Source organism: Trachurus japonicus, chromosome 6 (genome assembly GCF_045865225.1).
Source record: "Trachurus japonicus isolate A0001 chromosome 6, Traja_1.0".
Classification (NCBI taxonomy): domain Eukaryota; kingdom Metazoa; phylum Chordata; class Actinopteri; order Carangiformes; family Carangidae; genus Trachurus; species Trachurus japonicus.
The window spans coordinates 13,349,825-13,366,429 of record NC_140912.1 but is presented as its reverse complement, the minus strand read 5'-3'; the positions used below and the strand labels follow the sequence as shown (position 1 = coordinate 13,366,429).

Sequence of the window (16,605 nt, the reverse complement as noted above, 5' to 3'; positions counted from 1 at the left end):
GGTCACTACAATGTGTGCGTACGGACACACAAAAGGCACATTTACTCTAATTGCCACTCCATCCTTGTCTAAGTATTCTTGTGACAACAGCCCAGCTGATCGGGCCCCTTCCAACACATCCTGCTTGTTTCCCACGTAGCCCGTGAGTGGTCCATCACAATGCCATTGTTATCCATCAGATTGTCTGCAGTCATTACTTATTCAGCCAGCCGTCATGCCTTTTGTCCAAAATCATTCTTCAGTCTGTCCCCAAGACCTTCTCCTGCGTGCTGCCGCCCATCTGCCCCCCTGTCTACTGCACGAGCCCCCCATTTCTCTCTCTCACACACACACACACACACACACACGCACGCAAAAAGCTCTCCACACCAGCTGTCCAGCTCGTGTCCTCTGGCAGTAAAGAGCTGCGGCCCTGGGGCAAACAGTTAGAATAGACACGGAGAAGTGTACACCGCACTTCATCCTGATTCATTTATCAGTGGTAATGACAGAATAAGATAGATGCACTTATGTCAACACAAACTGGTGCATGCAACAGCTGTCGCCAGACTGACTGATATGTATAAACACTACAGGCAATCAATTTTTATGTCATATGTCACATATAAGGCCTATAGTAATATATGTGTAATAATAAGTGGAATAATTGATTGGTTTGATCATCTTTTTTTTTTCCTTTTCAAAAAATGTCCCTGAAAATCACCACTTAATATTGTGAGCTTTTACTTTGTATAAACTGCCAAAATATTTTCGACTTTCAGACAGTTACACAGACAGTGTGAAGAGGACGTCATCTTTGGCTTGGAAAATGTGAGGAGTATTTTTTATACACCAAATAATTAATCTCATTAATTGTCATTAAATCTGTCATTACTAGATTAATCCATTATGAAATTAATAATAATAATTGCAATCTGAAGTGTTTATCAGTGATTTTTATGATGAATATGGCTCATTTTAAAATACACATAGTGTCCTCTACTATTATTGTTTTAAGTGCCACTGCCAGGATAGCTACAATATTTACATAAGAAAAAGGAAGTAAGACGCCATGCCAAATACTTCCTTAAAAATAGATAGCAGTCATTAATAGAGGATATAAATAGAGAGAAGGAAAAGGGGCTGGTCCTGAACTGGGATATTTATAGCACAGGAACACTGCTGTTTACTGGAGGCAGCAACTAGGGGTGCACTTCTGAATAACACCATAAACCCTGCAAATACCACTGAATGAATGCATGACCATTTCTGGGAAGATGTATTTGTGTGAAATTATATCACTTATATATGAGAGGATCAAAGGGGTTACTCTGTGGGGTCTTCTATTCATGGAGACAGTAAATGCAAAAGTTGGATCACTTTTCAGTGTTGACATATCTCTCATTACAACATTTTTTCCATTTCTTGCAACCTGACTTGGATGTATGTTGAATAAGTGCATGCATCAAAAAAGAGGGTGGGGGTCAAGGGGAAAACGCATGGACGTAGGCCTATAAAAGAAAAGGGAGTTAACCTTTAGATTTTAAAATGCAAAATGGACAATAATCGATTATTAAAGCATATAAAAAGCATTTAATGCATATGATTGTTTTAATTTTGAATTTTCAGGTCTACAATATTCTGGTCTACAATATAATCTGATGTAACAATGTTTGAATTTTGAGGTTAACAACATACATGTGCTGGCGTGATGCAGGTGGAGGACAGAACAGCTGACTGAGGAGCAGCAGCAGCAGCAGGAGCAGCAGCAAGAGGAGGAGGAGGAGGAGCAGGGGCAGGGGCAGGCAGTCAGAGCTGCTGCTGCTGCTGCTGGAGGAGCTGCTCTGCTCTGCTCTGCTCCAACTTGAGCGGAGTGAACCTGCGCCGCAGCCGCCGCCGCCGCCGCCGCTGCTGCTGCTGAGCCACCGGCAGCGACCGAGCCGCTCGTCTGCCTGGGAGTTTAGTGAGCTAACCTCAGCTAGCCGACCAAGTGGTTATTATCACAGTGACAGGGGAGCCCGTGTCGTTTGCAATTCTGGACGCCAGAATTAAACCCAGAGTGTTATAACTAGTTGTTTAAGTTTCTATTTAAAAATGTCCATATTACCGTTCACTCCTCCGATCGTGAAGCGGCTCCTCGGCTGGAAGAAAGGAGAGCAGAACGGGCAGGAGGAGAAATGGTGCGAAAAGGCTGTGAAAAGTCTAGTGAAGAAGTTGAAAAAGACGGGACAGCTGGACGAGTTGGAAAAAGCCATCACAACACAGAATGTCAACACGAAATGCATAACCATACCCAGGTAAACACACACACACACAGACAGCAGAAAAACTAACTAGCCTCCTGCTCCTGCTCGCAGTTAGCCAGCCGAGCAAGCTATTGCTATTGACAGCTAATATTAGCCGATTAGCAGGCGAGTTAGCTCTGATAATAACACATCAAGGTTAACTACAGTGAGTTTGTTATCGGAGTAATTAATTAAGGGACTGATAAACTGTAATTGTTGCAGTTGTTTTTCTTTCTTTTTTATTTTTTTGCTTACACAGTCGTTAGCTTTAGCCGCAACAGTACAAACTGGATAGTAGCTAGAGCTAACATTAGCTGTCCAATGTAAACTTAACCCGCTTTTTCTTGCCAAACGTTTTTCATTGTGTTGTGTAAACAGTTAAGACTATGTCATTATGCCTTACCCCCCCTAAATGACAAACCATTGCATCTGTGTTTGATGTTAGCTAACGTTGCTGCACAAAAAAGCAGTGCAACCCCACACATGTAAGTCTGTTATGTCACAGTCCGGTGTGAGTTTGCAGCACCGGTGGACCAGCCGTCACCTCCCCCGGTGCTGCCCGCGACCACCACCATCAGGTCACCGCTGTGGTGTGGAGGCATGCGAGGGGCAAGCCTGGGCGTTTGCCTCATGTTTAAGCTAATATCTCCTGTATGTTAGCCGGCGGTACCTCTCGTGCTACATAAACAAGTGTGTCCACGGTTCACACGTGTGATGATCGGTGCGAGAAGGGGTGTTTTTCTGGCGAGGCAGCAGGACTCTGACTCACGGAGGATGTTTAGACTGGAGTGTGTGCACTGTGGGAAAGCTGGAAGAAGTAGCTACCCGGTGTGGGGTTCCCGGTATGGGATAACCATCTGTCCCCCATCAGTATAGTTTGACATATGAATTTGATTTTTTTTTTTTTTTTTGGGATGTGATGCAAGACACGTGCAGCCATATAGCTGTGTTGTCAGTGAGTCAGCAAATGTTATATGTGAATGTTATATTGTGCAGTTTATATCAGTTTATGCATTGTAACTGAGTAAATTAGACAGCATTTACCTTGGATCTTTTCTCCACCTGTTGTCCTGGTCTAAGGTGAAAATAAATTAATAGTTAATAACAGGAGGCGCCCTCAGATTTTGAGGTACCCCTACCCAAAGTAGAACAAAACACAACAATGTTTTTTTAATCTTCAAGGTCTCCCATTCATGAAATGGATAGTTGTGTAACTTCATTTCAAGGCAAAAAGGATGAAATCGATGAATAAAGTGATGCATCCCATCACTTTAGCATATAAGTGAAATTTTGACTCAGCCAGGGAGATATAAAGAGGCACAACAACACAACGTTTACTGTTAATAGTAATACATTAGATCATTTCTACAATGTGAACTATTTTTGGTGTTGGCACCATATGGATTTCTTTGTCTCTCTCCCCATTGTCCCTACGTAATGTAAATATGACAGCTCAACATCCTGGCCAGTGGCCATGTTGGTGATAGGAAGTGTAGAGGGAACATGAATACACCCTTCAGTAACTTCTTCAGTAAATGTTAATCATTGTTAAAAGTTTTTTCATCAGGCAACTTGAAGGATTAATTACCAATTAAAATGGGCGTCTTCTTGTGGTCTACATAGCAGCCAGAACATGGGTGGTAACCTACATTAAAAACCTTTTCTCAGTTCTTGAGAATGTGCTCGAGGCTCTGGGGAGGGTGTGGGTCACTGTTTGGATTGCGGTTCAATTTCTGTGGGTTCAGAGACTGTTAAGTTTACAGAATCACAGCTGTCTTGCTATCTGCTGGGTATACACTATACAGTGACTTCTTTGTGCCGTACTTTCTTCACCTTCTCTAATGTGGCTTTGAGAGAAAGGGATTGTCAGCATTTAAAAGCAGTCAAATGCAGACCTACGGTGCTTGCACCTAGGGTGGACTCAAGCAGCAGGAAATTATGTGTTAATACATCTGCATTGTGTTAGAGCAGATCAAGTGTCTGCAGTATGTGGAGAGATTTATAACAGCATGAACTTAATTTTGGTTGGTTTGGTATAAAGGCAAAAACAATCCTAATTTCTCCCTTGCCTCATTACCTGCCACCTGTCTACTGCCAGTTTCAAATAAAAGCAAAAGACCCCTTTGTTTCTATTTAATTGTAGCATATCACTTACAGCACAAGTCCAAAACCTTTGATGGGCACTGCTTATTGTTGTAGTGAAAGCTTGAACCGATTTCTTAAAGCAGGCAGTTTGAAGGATGTGGACAACTACTAAGGTATCAAACTTAAAGCAGAAGTAAGCGATATTTTTGTGTTAATATAAGTCTTAAATAGTTATATCTTCCGACAGCAATCAGTTTGGTCTGAAACACGGGTCTGTCAGTCACTCTTCTCTGCTGTAAGCCGAGGAGAAAATTTTCCTTGTATCCTACAACCTTTATCCAATGAGGAGAGAGAACGGCATAAAGGGGCAGTCCTCTCTGTGTGTGCAGCCAAGGGATGCGCGTGAATGTGGTGACGTAGGGACGAGGGCGGAGACTGCTAACTCCATCTGCTGACAAGAAGTGATGGTGCGTTCAAGGCAACCCGTAACTCGTGTTTTTCCGACCTGTGAAGTCGTACTAGTTCGAGCTGGTACGAGTTCACTGGTCGGAAGTTACGAGTGGCCGTTATAGTGACTTTCACAGGTAACAGGTCGGAAAAACACGAGTTACGGGTTGCCTGGAACGCTACAAAGTCGTAAGTCGTGACTTGAAGCTGTAACTTACGGTTTAAAAAGCCTGCCTGGAACGCAGCATTAGCCAAAACGACCGGATCGCTTACTTCTGCTTTAATGGAAACAGTGTCCGTCTTAGTCTGATTAACTTCTTTAGCTGAGAAATGCACTCTTATGACGTGTCAAAGGATGTTAATTCTCAACGGACTAGTTAAAACTATATGTGCTGCTTGATGTAGCTGAAGTGCTGCATTGAATTACAAAATGGCAAAATGTTTCATTTGAACATAGTTTTTGCAGCTAGAAAGACGAGGAGTGAATTAGGCCTGCTACCTGAACAAACCGATTGACTTGCAGTCATCTGAATTAAGATGAGCTGTTCAGGGTTGTTGCAGTCTGTGCAGTCTTTTCAAAGCGCTTCTTTGTGTCATAATGTCAGCAAACATACATCTATACTAACAGTAAATATAGATGATACACTATGATTCAGCGTTGAAATCTACCGCTCATGTCAGACAGATGACACAGCTGTGGCTGTCCCTTTTTATGTAAGAATTGCTATTTAAAATCATAAAAAGGTCATTTTATATTACCTACTCTATATAAATGAATAGGATAAATGTTGCCTGAAGTGGTCTGTTTTTTGATCAGCTGTTAGTCACATTACCTTGGACCCAAGTCCTCGCTGACATACTTCACAGGAGGCCAGGCCATGGTACCGAATGAAAGCCATATGTTTCTTGTCTGACAGCTCAACAATGAGCTGAACTGTTGTTGAGTTCAACTGGAAAAAAACTGTAACCACACTGGACTCTATGTGAGACAAAACATCAAGGATCTGTTACGGTCCTCCTTCCTTTCCCTCTTTAGTCATTTGAGTTTCATGGCAATATACATGGTTCTCTCTTCACAGGTAGATCATACTGTTCATATGAGGTTTCATCATCTTAAGCTTATTTGCCAAAAAGTGTACATACACAGTCACTGTAGTTTTGACCACTTCATAGTTGGACATCATAATCAGTTGTTGCTTTTTTACATAAGGAATATTAGTTTCGTTTTGCACTGGCAAAGAGCAAAGCAACATAAAGTCGGTGTGTATCATGAGTTTCTCTGATGTTATGTTTCAGGTCTTTAGATGGGCGTCTCCAGGTCTCCCACAGAAAAGGTCTTCCTCATGTCATCTATTGCCGCTTGTGGCGCTGGCCAGATCTGCAGTCCCACCATGAGTTGAGAGCGGTCGACCACTGTGAATTTGCCTTCCACACCAAGAAGGACGAAGTGTGCGTCAACCCCTACCACTACCAGAGGGTGGAGACGCCAAGTGAGTACAGTTAATTGCTATATGATCCAAATTACTGTGTTTAAAATAATGCCTGTGCCATAAAGTATACAGAACTCAACATGTCCTTCATGAACATATCTGTGTGTCTCCAGTTTTGCCTCCTGTCCTAGTACCAAGACATACAGATATCCCTACAGTGTTCCCACCGCTGGATGACTACAGTCCATCCATTCCTGAGAATACCAACTTCCCTGCTGGCATTGAGCCCCAGAGTAACTATATTCCTGGTAAGAAAATCTGCGCCTCTCATTCTGAAGGCATCCAACATTAGAGACTAAAAATATACAAGAAAGCATGCCCAAAACTAAAGCATAATTTCACCAAGTGTCAAATGTATATCTCACTTGAAAGGTCATGATGGACAGTGTATATAACAACCTCTTATGTGCCCATGTTTTACAGAAACACCCCCACCAGGGTATCTGAGTGAGGATGGTGAGACAAATGATCACCAGCTTAACCACAGTATGGACACAGGTGAGACATAAGAGAGAGACAGAGAGACACACAATTCAGACACATACTGTTTTAATTTTGCCTTATCAAGGTCATGACCAAGTCTTGCATCACTGCTCTATTTCAGGTTCACCCAGCCTGTCGCCCAATCCTGTGTCACCCGCAAACAGTAATCTTGGTAAGCAAAACCAAAGGGGTTAGCTTCACTTACAGAGCCCAGGATCCATATGGTTGACATTAAGCCCAACTGAAATCACACGTGGCCATCGTTTGCAGTGTGAAATATTGTACTGTATAATGTGTTTTTGTGCCTCCACACCAGCATGCCTACAAACTGAGCAATCAGGAAAATGCCACAAATCGACCAATCAAAAGTAGACTAGAATTCTGTCAGACTGACCGAGCCTTTAGTCCCAGCAAACACAGCATCTTTAGTAACCCCTTGAAGTACTGATCTCAAATTGGGCACAAATACTCACTTGGTCTCAAGAATGAACTGATTAGATTTTGGTGGGTAAAGGTCACAGTGACCTCACAAAACACAGTCTTGGCCCTGTGGATGTGATATTTCGTCAATTCCTTGAGGGAATTTCTTCAAACATCCACTTGGACTCAAGGAGGAGCTAATTAGATTTTGGTGGTCAAAAGTCGCGGTCACATTGACCTCACAAAATACGGTTTTGGCCTTGTGAACAGAGTATCTCAGGAAGACCTCAGAGAAATCCCCTCACTTCTGGCACAAAGGTTTATTAGGATGCAACAAACTGATTAGATTTTAATGGCCAACAGCAGCTAATGGACCGAAGTGACAGTTGCAGATATGTTGACATGTTCTGTGTTCTCCGGCATGTTTACACGGTGAGTGTTTGTTTGGTCACAGGTTTTTTGTTGTTGTTTTTTAGATATTTATTCCAACAAAATAAGGCAAAATTTCAGTTTGTTCCTTCATATGTGAATAACATAAATAAGCTTAGACGCTTGACGAGATGTGTGTTGATGTTCATAAGTTTAAAAGAGACTTTAGGAAGCTAATGTAGGATTGTGGTCAAAGTCTGCAGCTACTGTCTGGTTCATTGTGACCGTCTGCTCTGCCTGATAGAAAACTGGTGTCACCGCTTTGTGGAAGGTTTAATTAGGTACAGAAAATCAAGGTCTGTCTACATACACGGTTAAAATAATGTAAAGTTGAGATGTACGCTCATAGAACTAGAAAGTATTAATTTCTCCCTTGTGGCTGTAGATAAACAGAGTTGATGGGTATGCTCTTGCAGATAAAAAACTATTTGGTTTTAGTTGACCTAAAGAAGGTAAAGAATAATCCTGTTTATATGATGACAATTTTCCAACAAACCGACTATCGAAATATTACATTACTCATTTTAAATTTCAAACCCTCTCATCTCACCATCACTATTCTACATATAAACTGTAACTCTATCCCACCCCACCTCCATTGCACCCACTGACTGCACCAAAGTGTACATGTCCTGTCCTGTCATCTAAAATGCCCCCTGCAAAGGACTCATCCTTATTAGGTAGGATTTAATCTGCAGTGGGATTACATTCTTCTGACTTTGGTCATCATGGACATGACAACACATCATCATCTGTGTTTTTTCCCCATGTTGTTCAGTTTGGAAAAAGCCAGTCAACTAAAAACTGCTTAATGAAGTGGTGATTAATGAAGTCACACAGACTGTCAGATTAGAATATCTTTGGAGGGTAGATCATGAGTGTGAGAGACTGATGAGTAATAGACAGGAGCAGTGGACTACGTCTGGGAGGCTTAGCCTCAGGGCAGTAACAGAGTAGGCATGGTCTGAATGGAGTCATTGTCTATGGTCTGTCCTCGTCTGTGGAAAGGCTAGTTACAGACAGCTCAAGGTAATGCAATAATAATAACATCCGGTTGCCAGGTTATTTTATCTATGTGGAGAGGCACTAGGAGGTCATTGTTAAAAAAATAAATATGCACGTCATGTCTTGGCTATTCCTGGCCGGGGCCACAAAGGTCGTGGGAAAGAGGTAGTTGAAGAAAAATCAAAGGGAACATAATCATCACCGTGCATCATTCAGTCAAATGGATGTTGGAACGAAGCAATTTACCTGTTCTCATGAACACTCCTGAATGGTTCTTCTTTCAAGGCCCTAACTGAAGCCCTTTGCTCCCACAGACTTGCAGCCTGTGACGTACTGTGAATCTGCCTTCTGGTGCTCCATCTCCTACTATGAACTGAACCAACGTGTAGGAGAGACCTTCCACGCCTCCCAGCCCTCCCTCACAGTAGATGGATTCACAGACCCCTCCAACTCTGAGCGCTTCTGTCTGGGCTTGCTGTCCAACGTCAACCGCAACTCGGCAGTAGAGCTCACACGCAGACACATAGGTGCTCGTTTTGTTTCACATTTCTCATTTTTGTTTTTATATTTGCACTTGACATAATCAGGAGGTTACTGTGCACTGAGCCACAATTGTCTCTCTTCGCTTCTCAGGACGGGGTGTGAGATTGTACTACATCGGCGGAGAGGTGTTTGCAGAGTGTCTTAGTGACAGTGCCATCTTTGTCCAGAGCCCGAACTGCAACCAGCGCTACGGCTGGCATCCTGCTACTGTCTGCAAAATCCCTCCAGGTTAGCATGAGAGCATATGAACAAATGCATAACGCTAAAAGAGGCAAGGTAATCAGAGCTCAACTGAGTTCTAATGACTAAGTAACACCAACATCTTCAGTGTTCCCGGTGTTAGTAAGCCTAATTATAAATCTTCTGCCTGGCAGGTTGCAACCTGAAGATCTTCAACAATCAGGAGTTTGCTGCCCTGCTTGCCCAGTCAGTCAACCAAGGCTTTGAGGCCGTCTACCAGCTCACTAGGATGTGTACAATCCGCATGAGCTTTGTCAAAGGCTGGGGAGCAGAGTACAGGTAAGCATGTTTTTATTTTGTTTTTTAAAAAAAAGTAGGCTGCTTAATGTTTAATGTTAGAGTTGAATGAACTGTTGGGGTTATTAAATTGATTTAAGAGTGATAATGATAAATCTCGGTCCAGAATTGACAAGACAGAATTTGACAAGCAGAAATTAGATTTAAAAAGCAATGTTTAACCAACCCAACAAGTGACTAAAGCCTCCTGCTGCTGTCACTTTTTCTCTCCTCTTGTTTCTCATATGTACCACTTAGATAAACACTGGTTGGATGAGGGATGCTGGAAGGTCTGAGTAATGCTCAGTGTGTGGGAAGGAGACAGAGAGTTTAAGGGGGACTGGTGTGGACCTGTAAATCTGCCGCTCTTTTTTGAAGAAAATGTCATGCTGCAGGCACAAAAGCACAAAAAGCCATTCACAGCCAGGATCAGACACACAGTGTTGCCTTCTCTTCACACTTTAACTGCTTGCTTGTTGAGTAGAAACTCACTTCATAGTTACATCAGTTATCTTACTTCAGATTCTATGGTGGAAAAACCTCCTGTTTTAACATAAGCCCAATTCAAATCATTTAACTCCAAATTGTTGTGCTGCATAAAAACAAAGCAGAGCTGAACTCAGTTCTAGCTAATAATTGTGTATCTTGGTCTACTTGCTTTGTTCTTTTAGTTTGCTATTGTGTCTTTTATCATTTTAAGTATATTAGTACAGTCGAGAGAGACAGGAAATGGGGAGGCAGAGAGAGGGGGAATGACACGCAGAAAAGGGCTGCCCGATGCGGGATTCAAACCGGGGCCGCCTGAACGAGGACTGTAGCCTCAACTCATGGGGCGCCTGCTCAACCTACTGCGCCACTCGGCGCCCCTCAGTAATTGCATTTGTATGTTTCTTTTGTTTTTGCTGTTATCTCTTTTTAGACTGCAGTGCAATCAGAGAATTTCAATATATTTTATTTTGCTCCCATATCTAGAGTTTTTTCTGGTTTTATAATAACAAAACTATTATGTTTCATTCTCGGTTTTGGAACTTTGTTAAATTGCATTCCCCCATTAAATAGATAAACTGAATTCAGCTATCAGCTATTTTGTTTTCGTTGAGATGAAGAGGCACTGTACACAGACGGTAGCAGACTTATAAAAGGAAGAGAGGGTGATGGGGGAGAATGCAGCTGTGAGTCGGCAAGAGAGGTTTGAGTAACAGAAGAAGAATGCAGAAGGCATGCGGTGGTGAGGGGGACGTGGAGTGGGAGATGAAACCATTTCAGACACGCTTTGCAAAGGGGATTCCCACCGGACTTGAGTGGTGCGTGTTATGTTTCTGGCACCAAACACCTTGGAGAAAAACATCTCTGACAGATACTTGAATAACTTCAGAAATAACCAGTGGAGTTAGCTTCCATGTTGGTGCCAATTCAACTAGGATACTAGACAAGACAGTATATAAGTAGCTTTGCGTTGAGTGTTATGGAAGCTTTATTAACAAGGATTTTATGTGTTTGACACTTTTTCCTCCTCAAACTCACAAACCATTTCCCCTCTCTTTCTTTGCACCCTGCAGACGTCAGACAGTGACCAGCACCCCCTGTTGGATAGAGCTGCATCTCAATGGCCCTTTGCAGTGGCTAGACAAGGTCCTCACACAGATGGGCTCTCCCAGCATCCATTGCTCCAGTGTGTCGTAGGAGCAGCCATTTCATCCACACACTTGAACATAAACCACATAGGAAAACTCGAGCGTCTGTCAGTTCAAACTAGGAAAGAGACGCCATTCGTCAAATTGGCAATTCACTCTCCTCCCTTGCTGTCTCTTAACATTTCACCTCAAATGCATAGCACTTTCCTTAGTACCATTTAGTGTCCCCATGTGATGGTTATTTTAGGACTATGTTTTTTGTACATTGTTTTGTTTTCAAGTGTTTAACAGGAAACCACAGGGTATTTGCAGTAGGTTTCAAAGGAATAACCACATTTTCTTCATTATTCATTAGGACATAGTGTTTTTTTTAAGTTATTTTTTGGGCATTGTCTTTATTGTGATAGTGATAGTGAGAGGGACACAGGGGGAGCAAGGACAGACAGAGGCGGGTGCACCCAGGCCAGACATGAACCCTGGGGTGCTGGGTTAAGGACTGGGGGCCTCAGATATTATGTCTGTCCTTTGTGCTCTACGTTCTTTTCTTTTTTTTTCTTCTTTTGTTTGTTTTCCAAGATGAAGTTAAACAGTTTCAGCTTGATCATCATCTACATGTTTCGAAACATTTTTGATTCTATGAATTAGCTAAAATTATGACCGCGCTACCATCACTGGTGTGTCAGTGTCCCAGACTCACTCTTTGTGATCACTGAATTGGGAGGCTTATTTATCAACCAAACCATGAATTAACATGAAAAATGTCATTAAGAGTAGTGATTAAATAGAATATATTTAATTAATATTTTAAGTACAAGGTACTTGTACCGTATTGATTTATCTATATTATTGAAAGCATCAATTATCTGATATCTGATCATTTAATTGGTATCTATTTTAAACAAAATATAAACATTAGCACCATTGTTTCTTGAGAAGAACCCTTGTATGAAAACTATTTTGCTCAGTGAAAGAGACATTTTATAAGTTATTTTTGCATACTGTCCTGCATGGGAATATATTTTTATTATTGCCTCAATATGATTGTACATAAATATTTATAGCTTGTGATTTCTTGTAGTCATGCATTGCTTGAAACAGTGGACCTGACTGACCTCTGGCATGAGTAGACTCACAGATAGACTTTGCTGTATTGACCCTAGACTTGGCCTGAGTGATGCAGGCTTTTCTAACCCGGGTCAGCTGGGTGTTACGTGTAACACAGGATTTCTATGCCAGCGATTACTGTTATTCCAAGTCATATGGCATGTCATATGTCATACAGTATGAGTGATCATCGTGGATTGATTGACTTTATGCACCGTGTGAAGGGTTCTAAGTAGCAGTGACTGTGGTTCATCCTTCAATGACGATGTGGAGTGAAAACATAAATGCAGGTCTTTTCACATATTACCAACTGTTAGCCAGTAGTACACTATGCTCCTTGTGGGTAAATGATGCACTTCATATTTAATGTGTTGACCAGTGTAACGCTTTAGTTCTAGTGGTAATTTGCTTGTCCAATTAATACTGTATATTACATGTACATTGCTACAGTATAAGGCATGTGTAATATGCTCGCTGTCCTTGGTCATTGTCTATGAAGCCACCATGTTAACCCTGCACTTATGTATAGTACATAAGACTGAGTCACCATGTAATCTATTTTAATAGTTACATGGTGCTAAACTCAAATACTGTCTACTACAGTGCATTAGGTAGTTGGTAGATCTGTATCAGTACTTGTGTTCCTTGATATTCTTAGTTGGTGGATTTCTATTCTAAGTCTTATGTACATGTTTATTTCATGTAGCCTAATATTTGTTCTCAAATTACCATTGTTTTGTTATCTGTGAAAATTTAATAAATTGCAACCGGGAAACTGTAGTAAAACCAGTGACTTGTTACTACAGAGACAATATAAAGTTTGTGATGTATCTTGTTGGACAGAATATTGTAAGATTTTTTTATTATTCTTTTGAGTACAGAGGTACTCTATTGTAGCATACAGGTGTTCAATATTTTTCTGTTCAAAACTGAATGAGTTAAGATGTATTTGCAGGTGTAAGGGCAGTCTTGTCTACAGAGTAAATAAACCACACTCTCACAGAAGAACAGACCAAATTTAAAATCACAAGTCTTTATGTTGATTCAACAGAAAGTGCATTACATCAACTCTAAGGATAAGGCACATTATGTCACTTGAAAATATATGTGACAACTGTACCTAAAGGACAAATACACAAATCAAAGCCCACACAATTTAATTCCATGTTTTTCCACCTGCAACACCATCGTGTGCTGAAGGTTCACTGAGGGCTTTAAGCATAGTGAAGGGACCCTGGGGAGGAGGCTGAGGGTCAGGGCCACACACTGGCACTCTTCTCTCCCTACTAAGGATTTCCATCTGCTTCTCACTATACACCAGTACTGCAATCATTTCATTTTAGTAATCAAAAGTTCCTAAACACGACTATGCCTGCAGTGCCATCTGTAAGCATCTCCACATTCCAAGTGCAAGCGGCAGATCAAAGGGCGCTGGATCTGGTGGGAGCCCCAGGAAAGGAGGAGGATCAGGAGAAAGGAGACGGAGTCACAGGTAGCTCCTCTTAGCTCTCCTCGCCAGACGACAACCCGTCTATCTCATCTACATCACCACCGATGGCCATCCAAAATGCTTTTGCTACCTGTAAATGACATTTTGTGTAATAAAAAACACATAATTACATTATAATGAACACATTTACATAAACAACAAAGTGAACTAGTCAAGTATTTGCCAATCAAGAGTAAACAATATGTCTGTAAGGTAACATTTCTATGTTAAATTATTTTAATAATGAATGATTATCATGACATTAATAATTTATGCATGGATTGATTAGTTTGATAATGGTGTAAAGTTATGTAATGACAAGCTTATTATCAATCTGTGACACACTTCCAAACAATCCCATGGTGTCCTACTCCACTGATGCACATGTTGACACTGTTTACAGTCACCACACACAGACAAGACAGACAGACAGACAGACAGACACCCATGCTCCCATTATCACAAGCTATGGAAATCAACAAGTCCATGCTTGTTGTCCTGCAGTCAACAGTTTCTTACCTTTTCTGCATGAACCTTTCTCTGCTCATGAGGTAATGACGAAGCTTTGTCTGCAGGTTTAAAAATCAGAGACCAAATCATCATAAACGACCTTAGCTCTGCACAGATTTGACCTCAATATGAACAATTAGAGCAACATGTGGACATAAAATCCTGTGAGTTTTAAAAAGGAGAATTGTGTTTTTTGCTGACAAAAGTTGTGTCATTTGTTTTTCTTCATTACCTTTCATCTCTTTTAATTTGGTAAAGAGGCGTTCAAAGTTATCCACATCTGCATCTCCAGCTGTCAGATTAGCAAGTTCCTGAATGTCCAAATCAGTCATTGCATCTGAGGGAATCAACACAAATGGATATTCATAACCAGGTTGGGAAACAAAATCCCTTATGATTTGAAAAAACAGATTCCACCAGGAGCCACTCACTTACCGACTACTGTGTCCCCTTGTGTGTCTGCATTTGTACTACTTTCTGTGTGGTCGGCCTCCTCATTTTCAAGTGAGCCCTCTACTGGCAAATTGGAAGACTGCCACAGAAAGGGAGGCTGGGTTAGCATTTCTCAAAAATAAACATATTTGATCCCATTTAAAATGGACTGATTTATGTACCAAAGAAAGTGAGAACATAGAACAACAGTTATAAATGTAAATGAAATTACTGTCAAAGCAATTGAAAATGGTTACAAGAAAGAAAAGCTACTGACTGGTGGATCTTGGCAGGGTCGTGGATTGTTGTGTCTGGAGGCCACCAAACTGCTCATCAGACCAAACCCCTGATTGAACCCTTTCAGACAGAGATGCAAACTGTCACTGTCACCATACTATTACATTTAAAAGCAAGGGAACATGCTGTAGGTAATTGTACCATGTGTCTTCTTTATCTCACCTTCCTTCATCTCCACACTGGACCACACATTTGCATTGAGAGCCTGAACAATTCTCTTTACTCCTGTGGACTCTGGAAAGTCATCTGATAAAGGAAACACGGACAATCAAAAATGAGGAAAAACACGAATAGGGAAAATATAAATGTTTGTAGTATTGTCCTTTTTTTTTTGCTTCCTGTAAAAACTCACCATCTTCATCTGGCAGCTCCTGTGGATTGATCTCCACCAGCTCAAAAGCGTGAGCCAAACACCATTGCTGTGCTTCATGTCTGGTGACCCCTGGAATATGAATCAGATCTCAGGTGTCATGCAACAACTTGCAGGAGTTGTATAATAGCAGACACTCATCACAGTGCTGGAGAACTAACCCTGTTCACAGACTCTGTCACACACCAGAATGAGCACCTCTGGAGCGAGATCTTCCACCACTGATATCCAAGGATGTAGTTTTTCCAGACCATCCTTCTGCATATGCGATGCACACATGATGCACGTTAACAAATATATCAGTGGATATTCCTCTGAGATCGAAAGAATATGAATAAATACATGTTTTTTTTTATATTACGTACCACTGAGCTGTCAAAGTAGGCGACGAAAGCCTGCATGGACTGGGCAATCTCTGACGACATTTGAAAAGTGCTCGGTACAACACATAGCCGGACATCTGCTGTGTAATATTTGTTGTTGATGGTCCAGGGATACCAAGCTACTGTTTCTTCTCGTTTGGTAGGCTCGGGCAAAGTCTTGGTACTGAGGATCTCTGAGGCAAAAACACATCGGTTATAATAAATGACACAAACAAATCGAGACACACACTGCGGTATGCTACACTGCCCAGCTAAATAAACAAGACGTACGTAACCTCCCTCAAGAGCCTTAGCATAGCCGCCTACGGTAAGTTATGTATCTGCCCCACGAATGTAAATGACTTAACTCGCTTGACAGGCTCAGACAAACATATTATTAACCTGTATTGGCGACATGCAGGCTAACAGCAGGTTAAGTTAGCTGTGCTGAACATGTAGCTTGTTTGCGACACAATGCATGTTAACCTTTGCTACACTTACGTTTTATCAGCTCTTCCTCTTTAAAACTGTTGTCGCAGCTGGTGATGAGCACACAGGGGACAATCATCTCTGTGGTCTCTTCTTCTGTATCTGACATTTTTACAATATTTAGGGCAGGCTTCTCCAACTGCTGCTAGCTTGACGCGGCGCTGCGCTGACCAACTCCGACAACCTTTCAACTCTGCGACGGTCACTTCCGGTGCAACATTTCAAAGCAGAAACCG

General features: G+C 41.6%; 2 protein-coding genes across 2 annotated transcripts; one reads left to right on the top strand and one right to left on the bottom strand.

Moving 5' to 3' along the window:
* Positions 1 to 1,805: 1,805 nt before the first annotated feature.
* smad3b (SMAD family member 3b) lies at positions 1,806 to 13,195 on the top strand. The gene is made up of 9 exons (XM_085779024.1): positions 1,806 to 2,276; positions 6,093 to 6,286; positions 6,400 to 6,534; positions 6,710 to 6,784; positions 6,891 to 6,941; positions 8,938 to 9,150; positions 9,257 to 9,394; positions 9,541 to 9,685; positions 11,242 to 13,195. Exons 1-9 carry the CDS (start codon positions 2,074 to 2,076, stop codon positions 11,363 to 11,365), a joined length of 1,278 nt encoding a protein of 425 aa, XP_085635150.1. The 5' UTR covers positions 1,806 to 2,073; the 3' UTR covers positions 11,366 to 13,195.
* A 242-nt stretch (positions 13,196 to 13,437) lies between these two features.
* Positions 13,438 to 16,555, bottom strand: aagab (alpha and gamma adaptin binding protein). Its single transcript, XM_085779029.1, has 10 exons — positions 16,382 to 16,555; positions 15,884 to 16,074; positions 15,680 to 15,776; positions 15,501 to 15,590; positions 15,311 to 15,394; positions 15,129 to 15,208; positions 14,855 to 14,951; positions 14,652 to 14,756; positions 14,429 to 14,478; positions 13,438 to 14,000 (listed from the first exon to the last, which is right to left on the bottom strand). The coding sequence occupies exons 1-10, from the start codon at positions 16,476 to 16,478 to the stop codon at positions 13,923 to 13,925; spliced, it is 969 nt and encodes a 322-aa protein (XP_085635155.1). The 5' UTR covers positions 16,479 to 16,555; the 3' UTR covers positions 13,438 to 13,922.
* Positions 16,556 to 16,605: the final 50 nt, after the last annotated feature.